Source organism: Bufo gargarizans, chromosome 3 (genome assembly GCF_014858855.1).
Source record: "Bufo gargarizans isolate SCDJY-AF-19 chromosome 3, ASM1485885v1, whole genome shotgun sequence".
Lineage (NCBI taxonomy): Eukaryota > Metazoa > Chordata > Amphibia > Anura > Bufonidae > Bufo > Bufo gargarizans.
In genome coordinates this window covers 339,519,793-339,545,322 of record NC_058082.1, presented here as the reverse complement: position 1 = coordinate 339,545,322, position 25,530 = coordinate 339,519,793, and the positions used below count along the sequence as shown (strand labels likewise).

The following is a 25,530-nucleotide window of genomic DNA, read 5'->3' as shown; positions in this document are numbered from 1 at the left end:
GCGTGACCTCTTCAAGTATTCTGATGTATTTAAACTGAAAGGAACAATGAGATCGAATATACAAATTTACTGACGGAGGAGAAAAAAGAGGTACAACAAAAAAAAGATACGGGATATTAATGGAAGGAAAGAAAGAACACATTACAATACTAGCTAAAAAAAAAAAAAAAATGGGAAAAAGAACTCCAGCCTCTCTTTTCCGATGAGAAATGGAAAGATACAATTGTAATATGGAAAGGGTGGGCACTCTTATAGCTGGACCACAAAGTTGGCAAACGACACTAGTTTATTGATGGCAGTATATATACACACAATAGTCACCATATAAATATATAATATATCTTAAATAGATTTTAATCCTAAAATTATATGTTATATATAAAAATAGTGTGTTAAAAAATGGTATATAATAGATAATGGCAATCACTGGTCTAGCTAGTATAAGACTGTGGAGGCTAGATAGTGATATCAAAGGCTGACCAGGTTACATACAGACTAGCAGACTGGCTGTACTCAATTAGTTACAGCAGTGGCCAGTGCCAAGTAGGTCTCCGCAAATAGAGTACAATTGCATAAATAAATACATACAGTGAAACAGTGTATAGGTATATGTGACAAGTGATGTCAAAACGGTGAACCAATAATCACAATAAATTAATAGCAAAAAGTGAATAAGATAGCTTAGGTAACTATCAAAAATAGCGGTGCTCAAACCGTGATATTAGTTAGAACCATGCAAGATCATACGGTGTCTCCGGAGACTTGGCAATGGTAGTAAACGATCTTTCTCCCTAAATGTTCTGTTTCTAGGGCTTAGTCTTTCTTTAAAGTAAGAGAGTGACTCCTGGAGATTGCCTTGATATTTCAGTATTAAATCCAGAGAGTAAAAAGTTACGTGGTGTAAATTCAGGGTAAAGTTTATCTTTGGGCAGCGTTACATCGATGATATTATTTTCATTTGGCAGGGGGGTGTACCTAGCCTCCACACTTTCCTGGAAGAAATTAATATGAATGAATATAATCTCAATTTCTCCTCTAACATAAATCAAGAATATACAGAATTTTTAGATTTACGGATTACCACTCCGAATGACCATTATGTTTGTACTACCTTTCAGAAAAAGGTGGCTAAGAATAGCCTCATCCTCTTTTCTAGCTGTCATCTGCCCTCCTGGCTATTGAATATACCTACCGGTCAGTTCCGCAGAATTAAAAAGGAACTGCACAAGCCAGGTGGAATTTGAGGATGAGGCTATTATTATGAAGTGCAACAATGTAGCAGAAGTGAAAGAAATATGCGGCACTCACCGAAGCACATGAATATGTATCTCTTTATTCAGTCCTCAGCATTCGGACGAACAAGTGGGGTTGCGAGGCGGACACGCTCCTGCAGATGAGTGGCGGCTACGGCCGTTTCGCGCAGTGTGTAGCGCTTCTTCTGGCCGCTGATCGTCAGGGCGCAGTACTGCGCCATATATAAGCAACGCCCGTCAGTCGGCATCATGTGCAGCAGCTGTGCGCCGTCAAGAAAGTGACGTAAAAACAAATCAATGTGATCGAGGGGGAGGAGGAATATGTCCAAATACAAACATAGATACAACAGCACAATTAACATGTTCGGCAGCAATTACTGATTGTACAAGCAGAAATCATTCCTAAGGACATAAATGTTAGATTAAAAACAGCATGAGTGTAGAAGGGACAGAATCCAAAGGAATGGTTGTCTTAAAGGGCCATGGGATCCATAGGGAATAACCCAAACAACCCACTGTGGCTATGTTTTAACATGCCCCCATTATTGAAGGAATACGGACATGTCGTTCCTATCGTTAAGTCCGGCAGCGCCAGTAGCTTTGGTGCGGAGAATCCATCTTGCTTCCCTCTGCAGGAGTAGTCGGTGTCGATCCCCTCCCCAGGGAATAACCCAAACAACCCACTGTGGCTATGTTTTAACATGCCCCCATTATTGAAGGAATACGGACATGTCGTTCCTATCGTTAAGTCCGGCAGCGCCAGTAGCTTTGGTGCGGAGAATCCATCTTGCTTCCCTCTGCAGGAGTAGTCGGTGTCGATCCCCTCCGACTACTCCTGCAGAGGGAAGCAAGATGGATTCTCCGCACCAAAGCTACTGGCGCTGCCGGACTTAACGATAGGAACGACATGTCCGTATTCCTTCAATAATGGGGGCATGTTAAAACATAGCCACAGTGGGTTGTTTGGGTTATTCCCTATGGATCCCATGGCCCTTTAAGACAACCATTCCTTTGGATTCTGTCCCTTCTACACTCATGCTGTTTTTAATCTAACATTTATGTCCTTAGGAATGATTTCTGCTTGTACAATCAGTAATTGCTGCCGAACATGTTAATTGTGCTGTTGTATCTATGTTTGTATTTGGACATATTCCTCCTCCCCCTCGATCACATTGATTTGTTTTTACGTCACTTTCTTGACGGCGCACAGCTGCTGCACATGATGCCGACTGACGGGCGTCGCTTATATATGGCGCAGTACTGCGCCCTGACGATCAGCGGCCAGAAGAAGCGCTACACACTGCGCGAAACGGCCGTAGCCGCCACTCATCTGCAGGAGCGTGTCCGCCTCGCAACCCCACTTGTTCGTCCGAATGCTGAGGACTGAATAAAGAGATACATATTCATGTGCTTCGGTGAGTGCCGCATATTTCTTTCACTTCTGCTACATTGTTGCACTTGATACCGCCTCCTATCTTTTTGCTGAGCACCACGTATGAAGCACCTAGCTACACTGCTGTCATTCTAGCCTGCATCAAGGACCGAAGTTTATACCTGTTGTCAGCAGTGCCGCCTTGTTCTACTTCTATCTATGTCTATTATTATGAAGAACAAATTTTTGGCGAAAGACTGTCCAGAGAAGGTAGTCGATAATGCTCTGCAAAAAGTCAGAATGATGGATAGGAAAAAAAAAATTGAAACAAATTAAAAGAAGGCTGACAAGTCTATCAATGATAATAAATTCCGCATAATACTGCCTTATAATGCACAACACAAGAAAATTGAGCAAAGCATTAAAAACCATTGGCATCTAATCCAGAAGGATAAAATTATAGGCCCCTTGATTCCTCCAATACCGGAGATAATCTATACGAAGGCCCCTAATCTGGGTCTAGCATCAACTACAGTATTCAAATAGCGAGTTAGTGATTGCCAGGTAGAGATGCCAGGGTATGGATGCAATATCTGTGGGATCCAAATGGTATATAATTAGATGGAGGGTAGTATGTATAGTCATTCCATAGGTATAGTAGAACAACAGTAGCCATGCTCTAAGGGAGGGGGGGGGGGCACATGGTTAGGGACAGCAGTGGCACCAGTAAAGTAAACATATGAGACGTTTAAGCAGTTCAGTAGGCATTAATGTTAGTGGGTAAAATACCCAGATTACTTTGTATGGGCACTGTCTTAGCATAGCTGACCTAACAATCATACCAAGAATAACATAGCTCATATTATCGCGACTCGCTAGATCGCAGTGGCTATACATACCTTAGTTCTGTGGAGTAAGGAGAAAAGTGGATGGCGTGGGGATGAGGAGTGCCTGTTTGATTTAAAAGGACGGCGGGGATGACGAGGTACGGTGCGACTCGCGTCGGAATGATGATGTCGTATGTCATATGGCTACTGTTGTTAAACTATACCTATGGAATGACTATACATACTACCCTCCTTCTAATTATATACCATTTGGATCCCACAGATATTGCATCCATACCCTGGCATCTCTACCTGGCAATCACTAACTCGCTATTTGAATACTGTAGTTGATGCTACAGTCATCTTGCTACTGTCATTTTGCTATTTGTGTTTTGCTACTGTCATTCTACTATTGCAATTTTACTACTGTCATGTTTTAGACTAGGCTGCCTATTATATACTAGGCTGCCTATCCGTCTACGTACTACAAGCCCAAGATCCGTAATTGGATAACATGGATGTGTCTGGTTCGTTTGATATTCCCATTTGGTACTCTCGTTCATGTCTGATGTCTCTCTCTCTCTCTCCCCATAACAATGACATAACTCATAATACATAGTCTTTTTGAGAACATGCTATGTATGTAACTCTTTGCTTTATCACTATATATATTAATGTAAATAAATATGTACTTGTTTATGTAATAGGCCGTGAACAAGGTCTAAGACTAGACCGAAACGTTGGCCAGTGGCTATTACCTTTGGATGGATATACAAAAGAAAATATTATATATATATATATATATATATATATATATATATATATATATATATATATATATATATATAATGAAATAAAATAAGCAACTAAAACATTTACAGAGTGCCGTGGTCTTCTTTTCCCCCCAACTCCTGAAACATTTGATCTGGAATGGATAAGGGCTCCTTGATATCTTCTAATTTCAAAGTTGCACGAATGGTTTTTAACAAATTTCTGTGTCTTTAGAACAGAACGGGCGACCTGAACAGTCCTCCGAGGACTCAGAGTCAACTGAAAAAAAGTTCGCCCTCATCCAGATCAAACACATCATGGGAAGGATCAACAGACTTTGAGGTAGAAGGATGGGGAGAGGACGGAGTCATGCGTTGATCTATTGCGGAATTTACTTCATCCCTGATTAAGGTCCTAAGGTTCTCCATGAAGGATGGGGATTCCTCCGCTACCACTTTCTCTGTACAACGTGGGCATAGCGTTTTTTGGGGAAGAGTGAGGTAGACTCTTTTTGCATAAAGCACACTTCCTCTTAGTGGATTCACGACCCGTGGGTTTTGGGCCAGCCACTTTTAGCTAGAGGGTATACAGACTATATTAGTTTATGTTCAGGGGGGCTCCCTTCCCAGACTCCAAAAGTACTAGAGACAGGAACAATCAAACCCCACAGCAATCGGAGGAGGTCACTTACCAGGCTGAGGGCCTTGCAGGGATCTGAAGACTTGCAAGAGGGATCGTTCTTGGACATCCTGGCAGTTTCCTAGCTCCCAAGGAACAAGAACCATCTTCCCCTGGGGGAGCCGCATTTTGAACTCTACTGCCATGGTTCCTCCCCCACGCCAAGTGCATGCTGCCCAAGCCACGCCCCCCACCGGCTGAGGGTGTCTTACATCATCTCGTAGGCCACGCCCCTGCCGGCCGAGGGCATCCGACGTCTTCACTTAGGCAACGCCCCCTACCAGAAGTGTGCCATGACGGCCGGAAAGCGCAGGGCTGCGGCTCTTAGGCTGGTTTCACACGGCCGTGACGGATTTGATCCGGATGCGTTCAGTGAAAATGCTGCGATTTTGGCACTAAAACAAGTCAGTTTTGTCTGCGATTGCGTTTAGTTGTTCAGTTTTTTCCGCGCGGGTGCAATGCGTTTTGATGCGTTTTTCACGCGCGTGATAAAAAACTGAAGGTTTACAAACAACGTCTCTTAGCAACCATCAGTGAAAAACGCATCGCACCAGCACTTGCTTGCAGATGCAATGCGTTTTTCACGCAGCCCCATTCACTTCTATGGGGCCTGTCCTGCGTTACAAACGCAGAATATAGAACATGCTGAGATTTCAAAGCATTGCAGAAGTGATGCGTGAAAAAAAACGCTCATGTACACAGCCCCATTGAAATGAATGGTGCCGGATTCAGTGCGGGTGCTATGCGTTCACGTCACGCATGGCGCTTGTGTGAAAGGGACCTTAGGAATCCTCCTGCTCACAGAGGATTCCTGCCTGCCAGACGCCAAAAGCGTTGATCCCCTCCACTTCCCAAGGTGGGTATCGCTCGGGGATGCCCTGAGCGGGACTTACTCCAAGGGTCAGAGAAGGGGAGCCCTGCTCCACCTGGAGCCTCTGTCCCCTACTCAGCCCTCTCTAATACCGGCGGTAAAGAGGAAAGTCCAAGGCTGAGCGCAATTTCAAGGGGCCAGCGTACTGGTCGGAGCTTCCATGCGTCCAGTGGGACAGGAAACAACTGAAGTAGGTTGGAGGAGGTGTCTTTATTTGGGGCTTTCGCTGTTTCCGATCCTTGAGAGGTGGGATCAAGCTCCTACCAGTGCCGGTGTGGAGGCGTTAGTGAAAGTATATTCCACTTTTTTATGTATGGTGTAGTAAATGAAAGGACACACGGATGGATTAACCTCATTCGTTTTCAACTCAATATAACTATATTGAATTAACACAACATAAAATAAAAGTGACACGCTGATAAAACAAATCTATACGTTTATATTTAGATGCATATACATGTGTATCAATTTGTTAAATACATTTTTCTAGGCATTGGTGTCAACATATTGTAAAGTTCATATTTTTTCATATGTACAACATGGAGAGCACAACACCAATAGAATTTGGTAATATTTATCCTCATTATCACTTGCAGTCTAGTATGGGTTAATTGGTGAGATGTAGAACATTTATAACCTCACCTATTCGGTAAGTCGTATACTATATAACAAAGCACTTCATACCAGCCAGTTCATTATTTTGTTTTTACATAGCAAGGTACATTTCTAAGATTTTCTAAAACATTTAGCCGTTTTGGTTAAAGATCTGCACATATAATGTATTCCAAAAATCTGCATAATGCCTTCCATTCAATTTCTTCCACCATAAAAGTTTTGTCCACTTTGCACTGATTGCTATTTTTTATTGTTGATTCTTAAATGCAAACTTTCTAGTCTTCCTTAAAAACTCCTGCCATTTTGTTGTTGTAGAGTCCATGTAATTCCTTTACATAGCTGGCTTTGGTGCTGCTTCTTACATGGATTCAACAGCACATGAGTTGATGAGGATAGGTCATCAACATAGAAATTTTGGACAACCCCTTTAAAGTGCCCACACATCCTTAACAGCTGGCAGGCGAACACTTGTTTGGCTGACAGCTATTCCTCCTAACTCCCCATATACATGCATAAACTATTCTGCCGAGCATGCAGGTGTTTTCACATGCTTATCTCCTGCCAGATCAAAAGGACTAGATTCTGATATTGTACTTGCCTGATCCTTCTTTCCCTCTAACATCCCGCTACAAAGCAAAATGAGATGGACAATCTGAACATAGTTTTGTGGGAAAAGATTCAATATAACTTGTTTTCATTTAAAATTCCTGCTCCTTCTGGGCTAAGGACTCAAAAAGGCGGTCCTATCAATGACCGACAGCTATCTCTGTATGCAGACATAAAGGTAAGGCAGGCAGTTTTGACCCCAAAGCCCATCATAAGCAAGAATTTAAATGAATGAAATACAGGTTATACTAAATCTTTCCTACTAAATTCTAAATCAAATTCTGCTCAGCTCCTCCTGCACTGTAACATGCCACAGTTTGCAGCTCAGATTCCATGTTCAACATGATAGGTTCCCTTTGAGGCAGTCTGCAGAGCAAGGAGATCAAAAAGGGTGTATCAGTCTAAAGAGGGAGGAGAGTACTCATGGCAGAATCGGCAGAGGAAGTAACATCAGCGTAGACACAGGACAGCATCCACTGCAGACTCTAAGAGATGGTAACCACACAAGAGCAACAGCCTGGATATACAGAACTCACATCCAGTGTGTATTACTGGGACAGACCATGCCCAGCTGGAAGCAGGTTGCACACTGCATATATCAAGGGTTCGAAAAGTGCATGAAAGAATTACATTTTTTACATGTCAAAGCTGTAGCAGGTCAGAGAATATTTTTTGCGGGAGTTCTTCTTTAAGTAAAGAGTGGCACCAACAGATAACTAACTTTTAATAGATTACAATGGCTTTTGTCACAAGATAACACTGTGCCGTGTATTATCAGAGTCAAGTTTACATCTGTAGGTGAAATATACATTACAAAGTGCAGCCCACTGAGATATCAAATTTGACAAGTGAAGCATGCGTACTGTTCCTTTTTTACTGGCGGTATGCCTTAAAGCAAATGTGTCATCAAATAATGACTTATTGTTTGAAGCACATTTTTATGTTAAAGTTTTTAAAGAATTTTTGGTGATGTTATTTTGAATTTTCGTTGTCAATATCTATACTTCAGTTTTTGCACTGGCCACTAAGCCTAATAATAGGCGCCACTTCTTGGTCTATACAGATCACTTTACTGCTATCTCCTTATCATTGCAGCCTCATTATGTCACCTCTCTGTACAGACAACACAGGATCCACCATTCACAATGGTCGATGCACAGGTCACAGAGCATGCCTAGAAAACTCTCCCATAGAAGTCAATAACGTCTCCTCCTGACCATTGAGTCTATGGACTATGGGGCTGCCATAAAGAAAATGTTCTCAATGCTGTGTAAATGCTGTTAAGAACAGCTCAAGCAAAATGGCCACCTCCATAATCATGTTCATGCAATAGGATAAAGAAATCTGTAATCAGAAAATTAAATCGGATTAGTAAACAAGGATGTGTGTCGCTATCTGGTTTTAACTAGCAGAAAAAAAATTCCAGTAACACATTTCCTTTAAGTATATTAAAAGGAACAGATAGCGAAAAAACAAGAAATAATGGCTTCCAACTCCATTTGAAGATTACGCTTGCACACTGTAGTTTTGGTGCAGAACTTGTAAAACAGCATCTCTTAAAGGGGTTGTCCGGGTTCAGAGCTAAACCTGGACATACCCATACTTTCACCCAGGCAGCTCCTCCGACATGAGCATCACAGCATTTCATGCTCCGATGCTCTCCTTTGCCCTGCGCTGAATCGCGCAGGACAAAGGCAGTGATGTACCAGGCTCTCCATAGGGCTGCCAGACGGAGGCTTCTGTACAGCAGTGAACCCAGTAAAATGGCTAGGGCAGCGCTAAAGTCGGCCCATCAGAGCCAGTGACATCACCGAACACACTGCTGGGCTGAAACCTCTGCCCAGCAGTGTTTTGTTGTAAATAAAAAAAGCAGGAAATGCTCTGATTCTAACATCAGGGGGGCTGCCTGGGTGAAATTGGGTATGTCCGTGTTCAGCTCTGAACCCGGACAACCCCTTTAATAAAGCCATTATTCAGCCTTCAGATGAGTCCAGGAACTTATAAATGTGGCATGTACATACAGTATGTTGTGTGCATGTACAAATGTTTAGGGATATTAAATTCAAATAACCAAAAAGCATGCAAAACATGAAAAACTATAAAATACCCATCTATAAAAACCTTTCATTCTTCTATTAACTGTGGCTAAGGAAATGTGTGAAAAAAGCAGATGTTAAAAGCAACATACATGAAGAATGAAAATACTGGCTTTACATGTGCCTGATATCCCATCAGATACAGCAGCTTGGTATAATTTCAAACTATTGTTAAAAATAAGTTCATTTATGACAAACGCTGTGCCAACAGCAGGTCTTTAGCATCAAAAATCCTCTTGTCAAGTGAATTCCAGTTACTCCTATCCGTTCTTCTTTGGAAAAGTATTGTAAAATTCAATAATAAGAATTATTAATAATAATCACAGTAGTGGTCCGACACGTAGATTTATGAAGGGCACAAAGAGTCTGTGCACCATTGACCAGGCTGGTTTTTAGCATCTTCAAAGCAAGACCCCTGTGGGCTTAACTGTGGCAACTGATGCATTACAATATGACCTATCCAGAAAGTGAACTGTCAGACAAAATGTACTTCGGTATCAGCGGCACTGGTAGATCAAGATATATACAATAATGCAACTATAAATAGTTAACTTCTCATAGTTGCCAATCCCATTAAACTGAGAATGAACTGCCAAGCACTGCTGAAATTGAAATCGCTAGAGATACACCATCATAGTATTTGGTATTCATTGCCATCATAGCTAATACTTAGTCACTTTCTTCACTCTCTCTGACGCCCTGATTATCATCCTCTTTCCTTTCTTGATATAGGTTACCAGCAACTGCTCGCTGTGTCTGAGGACTCTTTCCAAGACTGCCATAGTGATGTTCATGCTGAGACTTCCATTTCTGAAATGCAGCAGAGGTAAGGTCTGGATTCTCCAGGACTTGGTTCAATGACTGCAGCTCTAAAAGCTTTGCCTATGGGAAACAGAATACTAATTCAATTGTTAAATTATTTATTTTTAATTAATTTAAACAGTTTAAAGTGTACCTGTCATTTAGACATCTCTTCAGAGTTGGTCGCGCAACACCAGTAGCGGCCAGGATCGCTGAGTAGCAGTGATCCCATAGAAATGCATTGGATTGCCACGGCAGTCGCAAAAAAATCCAACACTGCTGGCACGGCAATTCCATTCATTTCTATGGGATCACGGCTACCCAGCAATCCTGGCCACCACCAGTGTCACCGTGTAGCCCTAGCCTTATCAACAGTTGTCAGTTTTCCCTAAGGCTACATGCACACGACCGTATGTGTTTTGCAGTCCGCAAACTGCGGAACCACAAAAAAAAGGATGACGTTCCGTATGGCATCCGTTTTTTTCTGCGGATTAGTTTTTTTGGCAGATCCATTGTAATAATACCTATCCTTGTCCGCAAACTAGAAAAAAATAGGACATGCACTATTTTTTTTTGCGGGGCAACGGAACGGACATACTGATGCGGACAGCACACGGTGTGCTGTCCGCATTTTTTGCGGACCCATTGAAATGAATGGGTCCGCATCCTATCCGCAAAAAAAACGGAACAGACACTGAAACAAAACACGGTCGTGTGCATGAGGCCTAAGAGAGTGGATGGATACTGGCTGCTATGGTATCTCTCATACAGAGTACAGAGTGAGAAAGACTCTGCTCCCCTACTGATGTGCCCACTTGGCTCTGTAGTTGGTAAGAGATTCAATTTTTGGGGGAAACCAATTCAATATTTGAACATGCTAGTAAAACTCTTGACTGGTGGCAATCCACAACACAACCACTGAGTACCCACACATAGATAAGTACAGGAAAGACACCTCATGGCACAATATCAAGAAATCATGTTTTCAAAAGCTGCCCGTCTCACGCCACACATCAGGACAACCAAGAGAAATCGTAAGAAAGTATATATCTGTATCACTGCAGAATGGGGGAAATTATACTGCATTACTGAGCAGTGTAGTTGCAAGACCAGCACTGAGGTGAGAAAGAAAATTACTAGTGCCAATGTCTCTGTCCCCTCCAGGAGATCACTACTCCATCTACCCTCTTTTCTCTCTATAGATTTCTATGGGCAGCATATAACCTGAATGCTGTGAATAGCCAGTTCAAGATGCAGGGGGAAGAGAAGTGGCGACTTAATTGGAGATAGAAAAAAAATGTAGATTTGCTTAGACTATTGAATTATGCATAGTTTCCGGAATGTCTGTTTAAAGAGGACCTGTCACTTTATTTCACATAAAATGGAAATTCTGGAGCATATTTTTCACTTAAATCTATGTTGTTCTGTTCCACAGTTACAGCCACTAGAAGTTTAGGAAGAAATATACAACTTGGTGTTACCAGTTGAGGTCTGTCCCTGACACTGTCCAATCAGTGCTGCCATTGTCCAACTGCTAACAAAATAGTTGGACATTTATTTAGCAGGAATAATAGAGGAACAGAACAATATAGAGTCATATGAACAGATGCTCCAGAATGGCTGAAAGTAGTTTCCAAAGCAGACATGTTCTCGTTAAAGGGCTTGTCTCTCCAAACTCCCTTCTAATATGTGTCTGCTGGGTCCTGCTCCTAGGCAATGCCTGGCAAAGAACTGATTTTGCTGAAAAAACTTCAAGTGGCCAAGGCATTTCCAGTGCAGCAATTCTAGATTTTGACCTAAGTCACCAACCAAGCATTGAAGGCTACTTTCACACTCTCGTTTGGTGCAGATCCGTCATGGATCTGCACTGACGGATCCGCACTGATAACACAACCGCATGCATCCGTTCAGAACGGATCTGTTTGTATTATCGTTAACATTGTCAAAACTGATCCATTTTCTATTGTGTCAGTGAAAACGGATCCATCCCCATTGACTTACATTGTGCCTCCGCATCCGCTGCAAGCAGCGTTTTGATGTCCGCCTCCAGAGCGGAATAGAGACTGATCGGAGGCAAACTGATGCATTCTGAACGGATCCTTAACCATTCAGAATGCATTAGGGCAAAACTGATCCATTTTGTACCGCTTGTGAGAGCCCTGAAACGGAAACCAAAACGCCAGTGTGAAAGTAGCCAAAGGACCACTATACCCTAAAAAAAACATGCAAGATTTGTCTATACCTTTCTCCATGGGCATCTGCAAGCTGTTACAGAAAGCAGTTTTAGCAGATTTCCTGCTAAAACTTCCAGATAAATCCCCCCAGCCGCACCAACTTCGGCTTTAGATCGGATGTTATCTCGCCCTGTGAGCGAGCATGACCTCACAGTCTAAACCAGAAGTCCAGGGAAAGGGGGATTCGTTTCAATGGACACCTAGAGCACAGTGAAAGAGGTGGAAACTGCAAAACTAGGAAGATTCTCACAAAACCTCCCCCTATATATGTGTGCAGATCTACTATACAGTACAAGGACACTGGCACTACAGAATGTGCTACCCAGCTTTTCTAGGTACCTGAATACCAAATTTGCAAATACAGGCAGGAGGAACGTCTGGATACATCTGACATTCATCGGGGTTGGAAAGCTGGATTAAAAGTTTTGTGGAGCTGTTCACTGTCCATATAATGCTACCTTTGCTATGTGCAGGTTTCCCAGCTTTCCCAGGACCCTGAAAGCCACATCTGCCTAGCTATGGCACTATTTTGGAGTAAGGACAAGTATTTTCTCTAGGTAGATTTTGTATTTAGCGGTCCCCAGTTCCACATAACTTGTTAACCAGCTTGCCTGGTAACCTGAATGCAAAATCTGTCCGTCACAGGGATTCCCACTGGCAGGTGCGTGGTTTTTGCCTCCTATTCATCTCAATCGAAGGGTGCGATGAGGATCGCGAAACAGTTGCTTAAAGCTGTGGCCGTGCCAAGAAGGGACAAGTCCGTTCTCTGCATGGTTTTAAAAGGCAGAAACCACACAGCTGCCGTGTGAATGGCCTCTTACTTAGCTTTTCCAGGCTCCTGGCTAGCACATACTTCTAGGTATTCTACAATACTGGGGATTTACCAATTCAGAAATGGGCTGATCTGGTATTCTGTGGTCTGGGAAAGCTGAGTAACAATCTCTGCAGGGCGGCGATAGGGGACACATTGGTTTTATAAAATTCACACAATATATCAGGGCAGCATTGTGTGTATCTATTATATAGTACCAGGGAAACATTATCTGTTGTCCCTGGTTTTCCAGGAGCCTGAACAGCAAGGTGGTATAGCTAAGCATGAGGGAATGTATCACTACATAAACTAGGCAAATTGGGAAAGCTGGTTAACAATCTCTGTAGAGATGTAATTGTGACTACACATGGTACATACATTCTGCATACACTATATACATATATATATTGTGGTATATACTACACATAGTTTGGTCTCCAGAACACCTTTGCATGCTACCCAGTTTACCAAAGCTGCTGAAAGGCAAATCTGACAAATTTTGCAGTGAAGGAAGGAATTATCAGTGAGATACTATGAGTGTACTACTGTTGGTATTACTATTGGAACTATGGCTGGCACCACGTATGTACTACAGCTAGAAGTACTGGCACTACGGCTGCCATTGTTACCACATTTACTTTGTACTACTAGTAACAAGGAAATTTCTTCCAAAAAATGGCCACGCTCACTCACCTTCAATGTGCTTTGGAGAACACGTAAAGCATGTGCTTTATGATTTATGTCCGGATTCTTGTTGCGACGTATAAAAGATTTCCTATATTCATCCCGTGTCATTGTAGTCTTCTTACCAATGAGCGAAACACCTCCTTGTTTCAGGCAAGTCATCATTATTTCTAGATCATCACCGATTCCTATAAGAACAGTGCAAAGTGTCCGAAACCATGTAAAAATGTTTACCGAACTATTACAGATCTAGCAAGATCATAGAAATATTCTTATGTTCATAAATGTTCTAGAACCAGTACAAATCTGTATGAAAGCCATGATATGGAATACAAAGTTAAGGTGAATAGAATACAGCCAATATACAAAACACATATCTTTAGTGCTTTCTAACTTATGTGTTCCACTTGTAAACACCATTTTGTTTTCTTTTTAATCTTAATGGGTCCAATATTCTTTGCTGAATAAATTTAAAATTATATTGTTATACCTGTATAGTCAGAGTGAAATAATACGATTCTGCCTGCCTGCAGACACAAGATGAGGCTAAGATTAAAGGGCATCCGTTAGCAGATTTGGACCTATGAAAGTGGCTGACCTGTTGCATGCGCACTTGGCAGCAGAAGGCATCTGTGTTGGCTCCATGTTCATATGTGCCCGCATTGCTGAGAAAAATTATGTTTTAATATATGCAAATAAGCCTCTAGGAGAAACATGGGCATTGCGGTTACACCTGAGGCTCCGCTTTCTCTGCACTTTGATTAAGAGGACTAGTGCAGCAATTGCAGAGCCGCTAAGGTGTAATGGCAACGCCCCTGTTGCTCCTAGAGGCTCATTTGCATATATTAAAACACAGCCGTTCAGCTGTTTGAGAAGGCACTGGCGCTCCTGTGACCGCCGTGGCCTTCTCTCAGCTGAGCTATGCTTAGGCGATGTGACCGATGAACGTGTCCTCACTGGCCTAGGAACATCAGACAGAAGGCAGCGGCGCTACTGCGAGCCACAGTGCCTTCTCAAACGGCTGTTTGGCAGACCCCCACTGATCAGGTACTGATGACTAAAAATCTCAGAAAACCCCTTTAAAAGGCTTTTTCTGTTATCACGTGAACTGGAGCAATGCTGCAGTATCCAGACATTGCCACAAAACAGAATATGGAGCCGAGATGTTCCAATGCCAAAGCCTGTGAGAATAACCAATCAAGGGGTGTGCCAGGACTCATACCCCACTGATCTGAAAATGATGACTTATCCTAAGGAGAGGTTATAAAAGAAATCATGGAAACCCATTTCAATCTATTTTTCATTACGTGATCAATCTTTTGTTCTATTCCCCAGTGGAGACAAGGATATCTGCAAGCAGGTAAATCTTCCATCAATAGCTATATTAGTAAAATGTTCACCCATGTATGATCAACATAGGGCTTCTTCATATTAGAGCCATCAAACCCATGAACATGTAACATTTAGAGCAGAATTTAATCTTAGGACTGGCTTTAATATGTATGTACCCATCAACCTAAATAATTCTGTAATAACCAAAACATAAAAATGAGACAAATCACAAAAACAACAACAATTAAAGTAAACAATGACCTTTACTCGATTTTGGCAACTGTCCGCCTTCTGCCCCTTCTTCACAAGTAGCTGCTGATATTTCTTCAGATGTATTTTTCACAGGTGACTCTATCAACTGTTGGACAGTATTGGATTTTGGAAAGTGTCCTCCTTCAGCTCCTTCTTCACGACCAGGTGCAGACGTTGAACCAGGCAAATAATTCAAAGGTGAAAGCATCAAGGGCTTCTTAACCTAAAAGTGATTGGCAAAAGGAGAATTCACAGTCAACATGAAAAAAAAAAAAAAAATATATATATATATATATATATATATATATAAAAAATACAAAAACATAAGGTAAATGTTACAAAAAATACTGTTGGTATACGACGAGGGGTGAAGCCTTACCATATCATGAGATTTGAATTGATCATCATCTTCAGCTTCTGTCTCACTGTAACAGTCTGAGAGATTAATATTGGTCAGGTCACTACTATTACAGAAATCCTTAATGTTAAAAAAATATATAATTACATATGAATGCACCATGTGAATACAACCTGATACCAGTTTTTGCCATTTTTACAACTATATATAAGATGCGCTGCATTTGGACCATTGCATAGTAATCTGAATCAGGCCTCTTGTTTTCTTGAGTCAACAGGGAAAAATGTCACTTATACAGACACCAGAACTTCCTGTACGATGTAGTTTTGGTGTTCCCTCAAATTATTACAATGGACTCAGATTACACATTTTTAATCATATACGTACTGGTCTTTCCTGGGGCATTCTACAGAAGCTTGAAACCACATTCAACATACAATTCCACACACAGTCCAGATCTGTGACATATGTGATTGGCTGCGAAGATCCAGCCAATCAGCATTAGCATTTACGGGTATACTAACTGTACTGCTGCAATGCATTCACTGATTGGCTGTCTAGTAAAGCCTTACTACAGTATGGTGCAGTACTATGTTCTGTTTCCCCAAAGGTCGGACTCCCCACCAATCAGTTAGTTAGTTATCCCCTACCCTGTGGAACAGGGATAACTTGAAAGCTTGGCAAACAGGCTCATACAGGAAATTTATCATGCCCTGCATCCCAAAATTCAGACTTCAAAAAGTAGCAAAATAGGGCCTTTGCAAATTGTGGGGTTACTTGTACAAACATTTTGCGACTTTTTACATTTTCACTCAAGCTTTAAAAAGTGGGTGTGTTACCCATGTTTCACTTCAAATTTATAACCAAGACTTTTTTTTAAATGTTACAAAAAAACAAACAAAAAAAAAAGTTGCTCCAGTAGGAGGGTGGCGTAAAAAACTGGAGTACCATTTCTAAACAAAAGTGTAAGGTCATGGCAAAACAGCATGTAACGTTTGTTAAATTTTGTGCAAAGTATGAGGATTCAAGGGAAACCGACTTGAAATAGTACCCCCATGATAAATGGTTTGTCCCTATAGTCTCAAGTTTAAATAGGTATTGGTTCCAGGGTGACAATGTTAGGTTGAGGAACCACTTGTACTATATTCAGCACTTTTCTCTCACATGGCCTGTACCGATATATACAGATTAATGTCACAAAATAATGAAGAATTTGAACATCCAGCCTTTCTGGCTCCATATTTAATCCTTTCTAAATTTATTCAAGAGAATATGGTAGAAAGGGTAATCACACTGTCACAGAGCCTGCAAACCTGGTGCTAGCTAGTTCCACCTGCTCATGTGATGTGGAGAAGAAAAATCAAGACTGCATCTGATATGAATCAAAACGGGCTGCACATCTGGTCAAGTGTAGCTGAAAATTAGTTGGGGGAGAAATTAATAAATCTGGTTTTCCACCTGAGACTGTTAAATTACCTTCCTCTCGTGAATGACTGGAATTCTGTGGAGTTGTATATCTCTGCAGCGATTTTAAGAGAAAGGTTACCCACCTGCGGGATAAGAAAAAGTCAGAGATAAATCAATGCAAAAGCTTTAGTGTGATGACAGGATTCATCTATCAACTGTAAAGCAGTTTACAAACTGAATTCATCCGCATATTAAATTGGGTGCCTAAAGGGGTTGTGCAGCCTGTTTATATTGATGATCTATCCTCAGGAAAATGTGACGCTAGAGAGGCTCGTCCCCGTCTGCCATTGGCTGCTCCATACTTTACTTCTAGGACAGCTGCCTTACATCTGGTGGCGGCAGAGCTTGTTAAGAGGACATTTGCATCCCTTTCTTCCCAGAATTCCACATGAGCATGTATGGCCTACAAGTCTCCTCATGGCGATTAAGTGATCTCTTCCCAAGGAAAGATAGTAATCCCAAATCCTTACATTAGAGGGAGGAGTGGAGGAGACTATATGTTAAAAAAAAAAAAAAAATAGATGCCATCATTTTTTTAAAGTGAACATTGTGGGTTAAATGAAAGCAAATTAGGGCGCAGCCCTAGAAAGTACTGATAAAAGTTGAAATTTAGGAGATGAAGGTTGATGCACTCACATTTGCATGTCAGTCAGGTTGTCTGCAGCAAACACAAATGGCTTGTATGTTGGGTGGGAGAGTTGAAATTCACTAAAGGAAAGAAGAATATAACATTTTCTAAAACATCCACTTGTGATTATTCAATCATACATTTCTAACATTTTTGACTACTTACTACTTCTTTTTGGATTTTGCCTCCCGAGTGCTTTCCAGACTATATGAAGAAATATTTAGCAGTCCTATAGCCTTCTCATCCTGCAACACAATGAAATCTTAGAACAGAAGAGTCACTGTGGAGATTGATCACAATTAGTGCATAGAGAAACGGTCTACTTTTAACTGGGCTGTCCCATTACAAAAACTTAAGTGTATGGTTTTTTGTGGGGATCTGACCACTGGGATCCCTAATGATCATGAGAACAAGAGTCCTGTGTTGCATGCTCAGTCAGCTTCAGTGGTCCACAGAGTTGAATGGAGCCATCACAGAATGCAAGGCTGTCACTCCATTCAAATGGGTAAAGGGGGAGAGAAAGAGACAGATACAAATTATATAATATATATATATACACATACACACACACACACACACACACACACACTACAGACCAAAAGGCATCAAAACTATGAATTAGCACATGTGGAATTATATACATAACAAAAAAGTGTGAAACAACTGAAAATGTCAGATTCTAGGTTCTTCAAAGTAGCCACCTTTTGCTTCTAACAGTCTATTCAGTAGGACTATCAGCTGTGTATCCATCTGACTTCTCCAGAACGCAACTGATGGTCCCAACCCCATTTATAAGGCAAGAAATCCCACTTATTAAACCTGACAGGGTGACTACCTCTTGAAGCTCATCAAGAGAATGCCAAGAGTGTGCAAAGCAGTAATCAAAGCAAAAGGTGGCTACTTTGAAGAACCAAGAATATGTCATAATGTGTTAATTCATAGTTTTGATGCCTTCAGTGTGAATCTACAATTTTCATAGTCATGAAAATAAAGAAAACTCTTTGAATGAGAAGGTGTGTCCAAACTTTTGGTCTGTACTGTATATACACACATTATGTAAGATAGATAGAGACAAGCAGGGAGTCATGTTTCTCCGTCCTTTGCACTTTACATAAATCCGTGCACTAGTAATTTGATGCCAGTTAGCCAGCTGCTATTGTAGCTGATCAGTGGACCAAACAAGGGGATAGAGACATTTATAGCTTGTAAACAGGAAGCCCAGTAGATCGTCATACCATCACAGGATTTCTAAAGCTTCTACAGCCAGAAATACAGTTCTCAGAACGAGCCATGTGTTTTACTGAACGGTGACAGTACTCCACATTTACAATGTATACCTGTGGTGAGTTGTACCAGTACAATCGATCTTTCTTAAGAACACACCAGCAACGTTTCCACTTTTGTGACATGAAGCTAACATTTTCCTTTCTCTGCCACAGCCATCCATCACAATCAGGGCTACCCAAGTCCTTGCAGGACACCCGTCTACGACTTAACTTGGTTGCAGCACCTAGGTTTCAACAGAAACAAATGTAAAATACAATTCTAATGAAATTGTAAAATAAAATCATTTAGGCACTTTGCAAGACAAGCTTACTATTACTAAACAGCATCAGCAGGTTTTTTCGCATCCACAAATATTAATTAGCAAGAAATAGCCGGAATCGAATATTCCCAATCCCACATTTTTGGATCATTTATCAAACTGATGTAAAGCTGAACTAGCTTAGTTGCCCATAGCAACCAATCAGATTCCACCTTTCATTTTCTAAAGGAGCTGTCAAATGAAAGGTGGAATCTGATTGGTTGCTATGGGCAACTAAACCAGTTCTTCTAAACACCAGTTTGTTAAATGACCCCCATTTATTTCTAATGATATTATTGGTCATGATACATTTTATTTATGAATTTCAGGTATGCAGCGAGTACCAGTATTATGAACTAATAGAATTACCTTTCTGAGTTTGTGTAACTCCTCCTAAAGCCTAAAATGAATAAGAGTATAAGTATAGATTATATAGAGTATAGACATATTATTCAACAGTCAACTACAAGGAAAAATGTAAGAATTGGCAGCCCGAGCGCAGATCCCCGTCCTGTACCACAGACAACAGGTGCATATGTAAAGCCTTTCTGTGATAGTCCTACATAGAAAATGTGAAAGTGAAGCAGTCTGTCAGAAGTAGGTCAAATCTTCCAATACACAACGCAAGTCAATATTCAGACTTGCTCTGTTATCACTATATAACAGAAAGAAATACTTGCAGCTTAGGTGCTGCTGCCCATATGGCCACTAGATGAATCGGAGTAGTATTTGAAATGATTGAGGGCTCATTCACGTGGCCGTATGAATGGGTCTGCATCCGTTCTGCAATTTTTCGGAACGGTGCGGACCTATTCATGTCAATTAGGCCACAAAAGATGCAGAAAGCACACCGTGTGCTGTCCGCATTCGTAGCTCCTTTCCATGGCCCTGCAAAAAAGATAGAGCATGTCCTATGCTTGTCCGTGGACAAGCATAGGCATTTCTATAATGGGCCGCCTGTTCCGTTCTGCAAACTGAGGAAAGCACACGGGCGGCGTCTGTGTTTTGTGGATCTGCAATTTGCGGATCGCAAAACACGGCGCAGTCGTGTGAATGCACCCTTAAAATAATTTTGGGAGATAGGAAGCATTTAAGCCCCAGAAGAACTCTGGGCATATCCAGCCACAAAGATATTGTACCAGTGTGCGGCCATATTTTATGTGCTTCTAATTTGTGCTCTTTTGTGGGTATAATAAAAACCACTGCTTGGAGAAACATACTCTGCTGAAGTGGCGTTTCACTAGAGCAGCGCAACTCAGAATTTTGACTTCTTTTCTGTATTGGGATACCAATGAGCAATAAAAACACAAAACCGGAATACAGTTGTACAGCATGAATAAAACGCAAGGGTCAAAAATGAATAGCTCCTAGAAGGGAAAAACCCAGGCACTCAGCATATACAAATCTATAATACAAAAATATATCTATTGAAATCAATAAAACAAATAAATAGATGCATACATTGGCAAAGACAAACACAACCACGTGGTGGGGGGGCCACATGCTTTGATTTATACTTGTTTTTCCATCCCACCTTTTCCACTACTTGCAATGCTATAACTTTATGTCCCGATGTGTTTGTGCAAGATATATTTTTGTATATATATTTTTGTATTATAGTTTTGTATACGCTGAGTGCCTGGGTTTGTCCCATATAGGAGCTACTGTTTTCTGTATTGAAAGACTTTACGTGACTTAGGCTACTTTCACACTGGTGTTTTGGCTTTTTGTTTGTGAGATCCGTTCAGGGCTCTCACAAGCGGTACAAAACAGAGCAGTTTTGCCCTAATGCATTCTGAATGGAAAAGGATCCGCTCAGAATGCATCAGTTTGCCTCCGATCAGTGTCCATTCCGCTCTGGAGGCGGACACCAAAATGCTGCTTGCAGAGTTTTGCTGTCCGCCTGACGAAGCGAAGCCAAACGGATACGTCCTGGCACACAATGTAAGTCAATGAGGACGGATCCATTTTCTCTGACACAATAAAAAACGGATCCGTCCCCCATTGACATTTAATGGTGTTCATGACGGATCCGTCATGGCTATAGAAAACATAATAAAAACGGATCCATTCATGACGGATGCATGCGGTTGTATTATTGTAACGGAAGCGTTTTTGCTGATCCTTGACGCTTCTGCAAAAAAATTAAAATAAACGTTAGTGTGAAAGTAGCCTTAGCAGTGCTATGGTCAATCTAGGTCTGGCATGAAATAGATGTACTAACATACTATCTGAAAATCAGATTTGTGTGTGCGCATAGTCTATCTGCAGCCCTCTTCTGTGTAATTTAAAAAGACACTTCTTAGCAAATGGTTTTAGTTCGTGCAGAGATTTTACACTGTTACAGATAGTGAAGAAAAAGTCTGGCTTAGGAGGTAGGATGTATTTTAATTTGACTAGAGTGCATTTTATTTTAAGAAGATTTATTACAACCTTTTTTTTATCTTTGCATACACTATTGATTTATGGATAAATGAAAGGCATGAGGTATGTGAAATCACACAAGGTAATCACATACATTAACCCTAAGCTAGATTAATGTCTTTGTAACAGAAAATGTTCACAATAAAACAATATTGTTATAGGACAGTAGAAAGTTAGTGCTAGTTAAGACATTATACAACAGGGTTGAATGGCTTGGTACCCTTTTATCACGGTTTGCCTGACCACTGACTGGTGAAAGGTGCAGTTTCTTATCCTTTTTGCGACTTTGAGAGCTTATTGAGGTTGTCTCTGAATTCTTGAGCGAACCTTGGAGAAAGAAGAAGAAAAAAAAAAAAAAAAAAAAAAGAAAATTAATTGTATTATTGCAAAGATCTACATTTTAATTTAAAAGGTGTCCCTCATGCGGAAATACGCTACATCTTCACATTAACCTATTCATTTACTCCAAGCAGAGCTAGGGCTTTAAGAACTGGACAAAACAGTAGGGCTGCAACGATTAATCGACGTTATCGATAATATTTGATAACGGGATTCGTTGTCAATGAATCCCGTTATCGAATAATCGGCCAATTCGTTGCTATGCGGGCGGGAGCGGGTGGTCAGGCTCTATGCCTGCGGGTCCTTGAACTTTAGATCACCGCATCTTTATTACCTTACAATGAAGCTCCAGTAACAGACAGAGCGAGCGGGGGCGTAACGTCACTTACTCAAGTGACGCGCCTGCTCCGCCTGCTTTATTCATAAAGTAAGTGGAGCAGGCGCGTCACGTGAGTAAGTGACGTTTCGCCGCTGCCCGCTCTGCCTGTTACTGGAGCTTCATTGTAAGGTAAAAGAAGATGCGCTGATTTAAAGTAAAAGTTACTGCCGGTTAAGGAATACTGCTGTGAGCGGAGGGGCCAGGGCTGTTATGGGGAGGGGGATCTGTGGATGGCACCGTTATGGGGAGGGGGATCTGTGGATGGCACCGTTATGGGAGGTGGATCTGTGGATTACACTGCTAAGGGGGAGATCTGTGGATGACACATATATAGTGTCATCCACAGGTCCCCCCATAACAGTGCCATCCACAGATCCCCTCCATAAGTGCCATCCACAGATCCCCCATAACAGTGCCATTCACTATTTTTTAAAATATGGCCTTTGAACATAATTTTTCAAGTAAAATCATATAAACCCCTTTTTTTTGCCATTTTGGTGTTTTTTCCCGATTAATCGATGAAATTATTGACAACTAATCGATGATTCAAATAATCGTTAGCTGCAGCCCTACAATACAGTTTACCCTGAGCTGTGTTACTGCTGAGGTAGCTGCTGCTCTAAAAACTATACCTCTGCCTAGATCGCAGCTTGAGCTACAACTAATATTGGTCTTGTTTTAAAGCCAACAATCTTCCTCTTGTCAATCTAGGTCTGGTAAGGTATGTTCACATGCAGGGCCAGTGGGGCGCCGCCCTGGTGGGCTCCCCCTGTCTGGGGCTGCAGCCCTGGGCGGGCAGCTCTAGAGCCGCTCCCAGCGCTGTTACAGGGGGGCCAGGAGGTGGAGGTCCTTCTTAAATATGGCAGAGCAGGCATCTGCTTACCCTGATGGCAGGTGCCTGCTCTGCCAGTAAATTACCGGAGGAGAGGAGGCGGGCGGCAAGGGAGGCTGTTCTAGCAGCTCCCCACTCCTCCCTCGCGCGCCCTCTGTGATGCCGGAATATGACGTCATTCCGGCCCCGGCATACTAAACGGCGCACTGGAGGACAGAGGAGCTGCACCACACTGGACCCCAGGGAGGTGAGTGTTTAAGTGAGTGTCTGCCTGTGTGTGTCTGTCAGTGAGTGAGTGAGTAAATAAGTGTGTGTGTCTGTCAGTAAATGTATGTGTGTCTGTCATTGAGTGTCTGTGTATGTGTGGATGTCTGTCAGTAAGGGATGTCTGGTCAGTAAGTGTCTGGGTGTTTGTCAGAGAGTGTGTGTATGTTTATCAGTGAGTGTATACGTGTGTGTTTGTCTGCCAGTGAGTGTGTGTGTGTGTGTGTGTGTGTGTGTGTGTGTGTGTTTCAGTGGGTAGGTGTGTGTCTGCAGTGAATGTCTGAATGAGTGTATGTGTGTCTGTCAGCGAGTATGTCTGTCAGTGAGTTTCTGTGTACATCATTCAGTGAGTGTCTGAGTGCGTGTCTGTCTGTCTGTGAGCGAGTGACATGAGGGGGGAGGCAAAATGGATCTTTGCCTAAGGCGGCAAAAATCCTTGCACCGGCCCTGTTCACATGGCTTAAAACAAAAATTGGAAAGTCCAAAAGTGCATCTGCTGTATCCATGGCAGAAATCTGAGGCTGATCCATGGCTTTTTGCATTAACCCCTTCAACCCCGGGCCTGTTTTCACCTTCCTGCCCAGGCCATTTTTTGCAACTCTGACACGTGTCACTTTATGTGGTGATAACTTTAAAACGCTTTTACTTATACAGGCCATTCTGAGACTGTTTACTTGTCACATATTGTCCTTCATAATAGTGGTAAAAATAAAGTTAAAAAAATACCCCCAAAAATACCAAAACTTTCAAAAAATTTCCAAATTTCAATTTCTCTACTTTTATAATAGATAGTAATACTTTCAAGAATAGTAATTAACTTTACATTCCCCATATGTCTACTTCATGTTTGGATCATTTTGAAAATGACATTTTCTTAGACTTAGAAGTATAGGCTTAGAAGTATGGAAGCAAATCTTGAAATTTTTCGGAAAATTTCCAAAACCCACTTTTTAAAAAGGACCAGTTCAGGTCTGAAGTCACTTTGTGAGGCTTATATAATAGAAACCACCCAAAAATGAACCCATTTTAGAAACTACACCCCTCAAGGTATATACAAAACTGATTTTACAAACTTTCTTAACCCTTTGGGTGTTCCACAAGAATTGATGGAAAATGGAGATGAAATTTCAGAATTTCACTTTTTTGGCAGATTTTACATTTTAATCCATTTTTCCAGTAGAAAAGCAAGGGTTAACAGCCAAATAAAACTCAATATTTATTACCCTGATTCTGCAGTTTACAGAAACACCCCACATGTGATTGTAAACTGCTGTACAGGCACACGGCAGGGCGCAGAAGGAAAAGAACGCCATATGGTTTTTGGAAGGAAAATTTAGCTGAACTGGTTTTTAGATGCCATGTCACATTTGAAGCCCCCCTGATGCACCCCTACCGCAGAAACTCATAAAAGTGACCACATTTTTGAAACTACGGGATAAGGTGCCAGTTTTGTTGGTACTATTTTGGGGTACATATGATTTTTTATTGCTCTATATTACGTTTTTTGTCAGGCAAGGTAACAAAAGAAAAATTTATGTTTTGGCACCGTTTTTTTTACAGCGTTTAACCGAGGGATTAGGTCATGTAACTTTTTTATAGAGCACATCGTTACGCACGTGGCAATACCTAATATGTATACTTTTTTATATTTTTTTCACTTTAGCACAATAGCAGCAGTTTGGAAGCAAAAAATAATCATATTTTAGTGTCTCATAGTCTGAGAGCCATAGCTTTTTTATTTTTGGACCGATTCGCTCAGTTTTTATTGCGCGAGTGCAATGCGTTTTGTACGCACGTGATAAAAAACTTAATGTGGTACCAAGACTCGAACTTCTTCACTGAAGTTCAGGTTTGGGTTCGGTGTTGTGTAGATGTAATTATTTTCCCTTATAACATGGTTATAAGGGAAAATAATAGCATTCTTTAATACAGAATGCTTAGTACAAGGTCAATTGAGGGTTACAAAATAATAAAAATAATTAACTCACCTCCTCCAATTGATCACGTAGCTGCCGGTCTCCTGTTCTTTTTTCAGGACCTGTAGTGACATC

At 41.4% G+C, this 25,530-nt stretch overlaps 1 protein-coding gene across 3 annotated transcripts in view; it reads right to left on the bottom strand.

Moving 5' to 3' along the window:
* Positions 1 to 6,191: 6,191 nt before the first annotated feature.
* Positions 6,192 to 25,530, bottom strand: part of CNKSR1 (connector enhancer of kinase suppressor of Ras 1) — a 56,753-nt gene continuing 37,414 nt past the window's right edge. For all 3 annotated transcript variants that reach the window (XM_044287507.1, XM_044287509.1, XM_044287508.1), the window contains 10 exons: positions 21,886 to 21,992; positions 19,611 to 19,641; positions 18,994 to 19,166; positions 17,822 to 17,901; positions 17,665 to 17,736; positions 17,038 to 17,111; positions 15,583 to 15,638; positions 15,213 to 15,426; positions 13,629 to 13,807; positions 6,192 to 9,971 (listed from right to left, as the gene is read on the bottom strand). In XM_044287507.1, the coding sequence (XP_044143442.1) occupies positions 9,759 to 9,971; positions 13,629 to 13,807; positions 15,213 to 15,426; positions 15,583 to 15,638; positions 17,038 to 17,111; positions 17,665 to 17,736; positions 17,822 to 17,901; positions 18,994 to 19,166; positions 19,611 to 19,641; positions 21,886 to 21,992 (1,199 nt within the window). In that variant the 3' untranslated portion in view covers positions 6,192 to 9,758. The remainder of the gene's footprint in view (positions 9,972 to 13,628; positions 13,808 to 15,212; positions 15,427 to 15,582; positions 15,639 to 17,037; positions 17,112 to 17,664; positions 17,737 to 17,821; positions 17,902 to 18,993; positions 19,167 to 19,610; positions 19,642 to 21,885; positions 21,993 to 25,530) is intronic.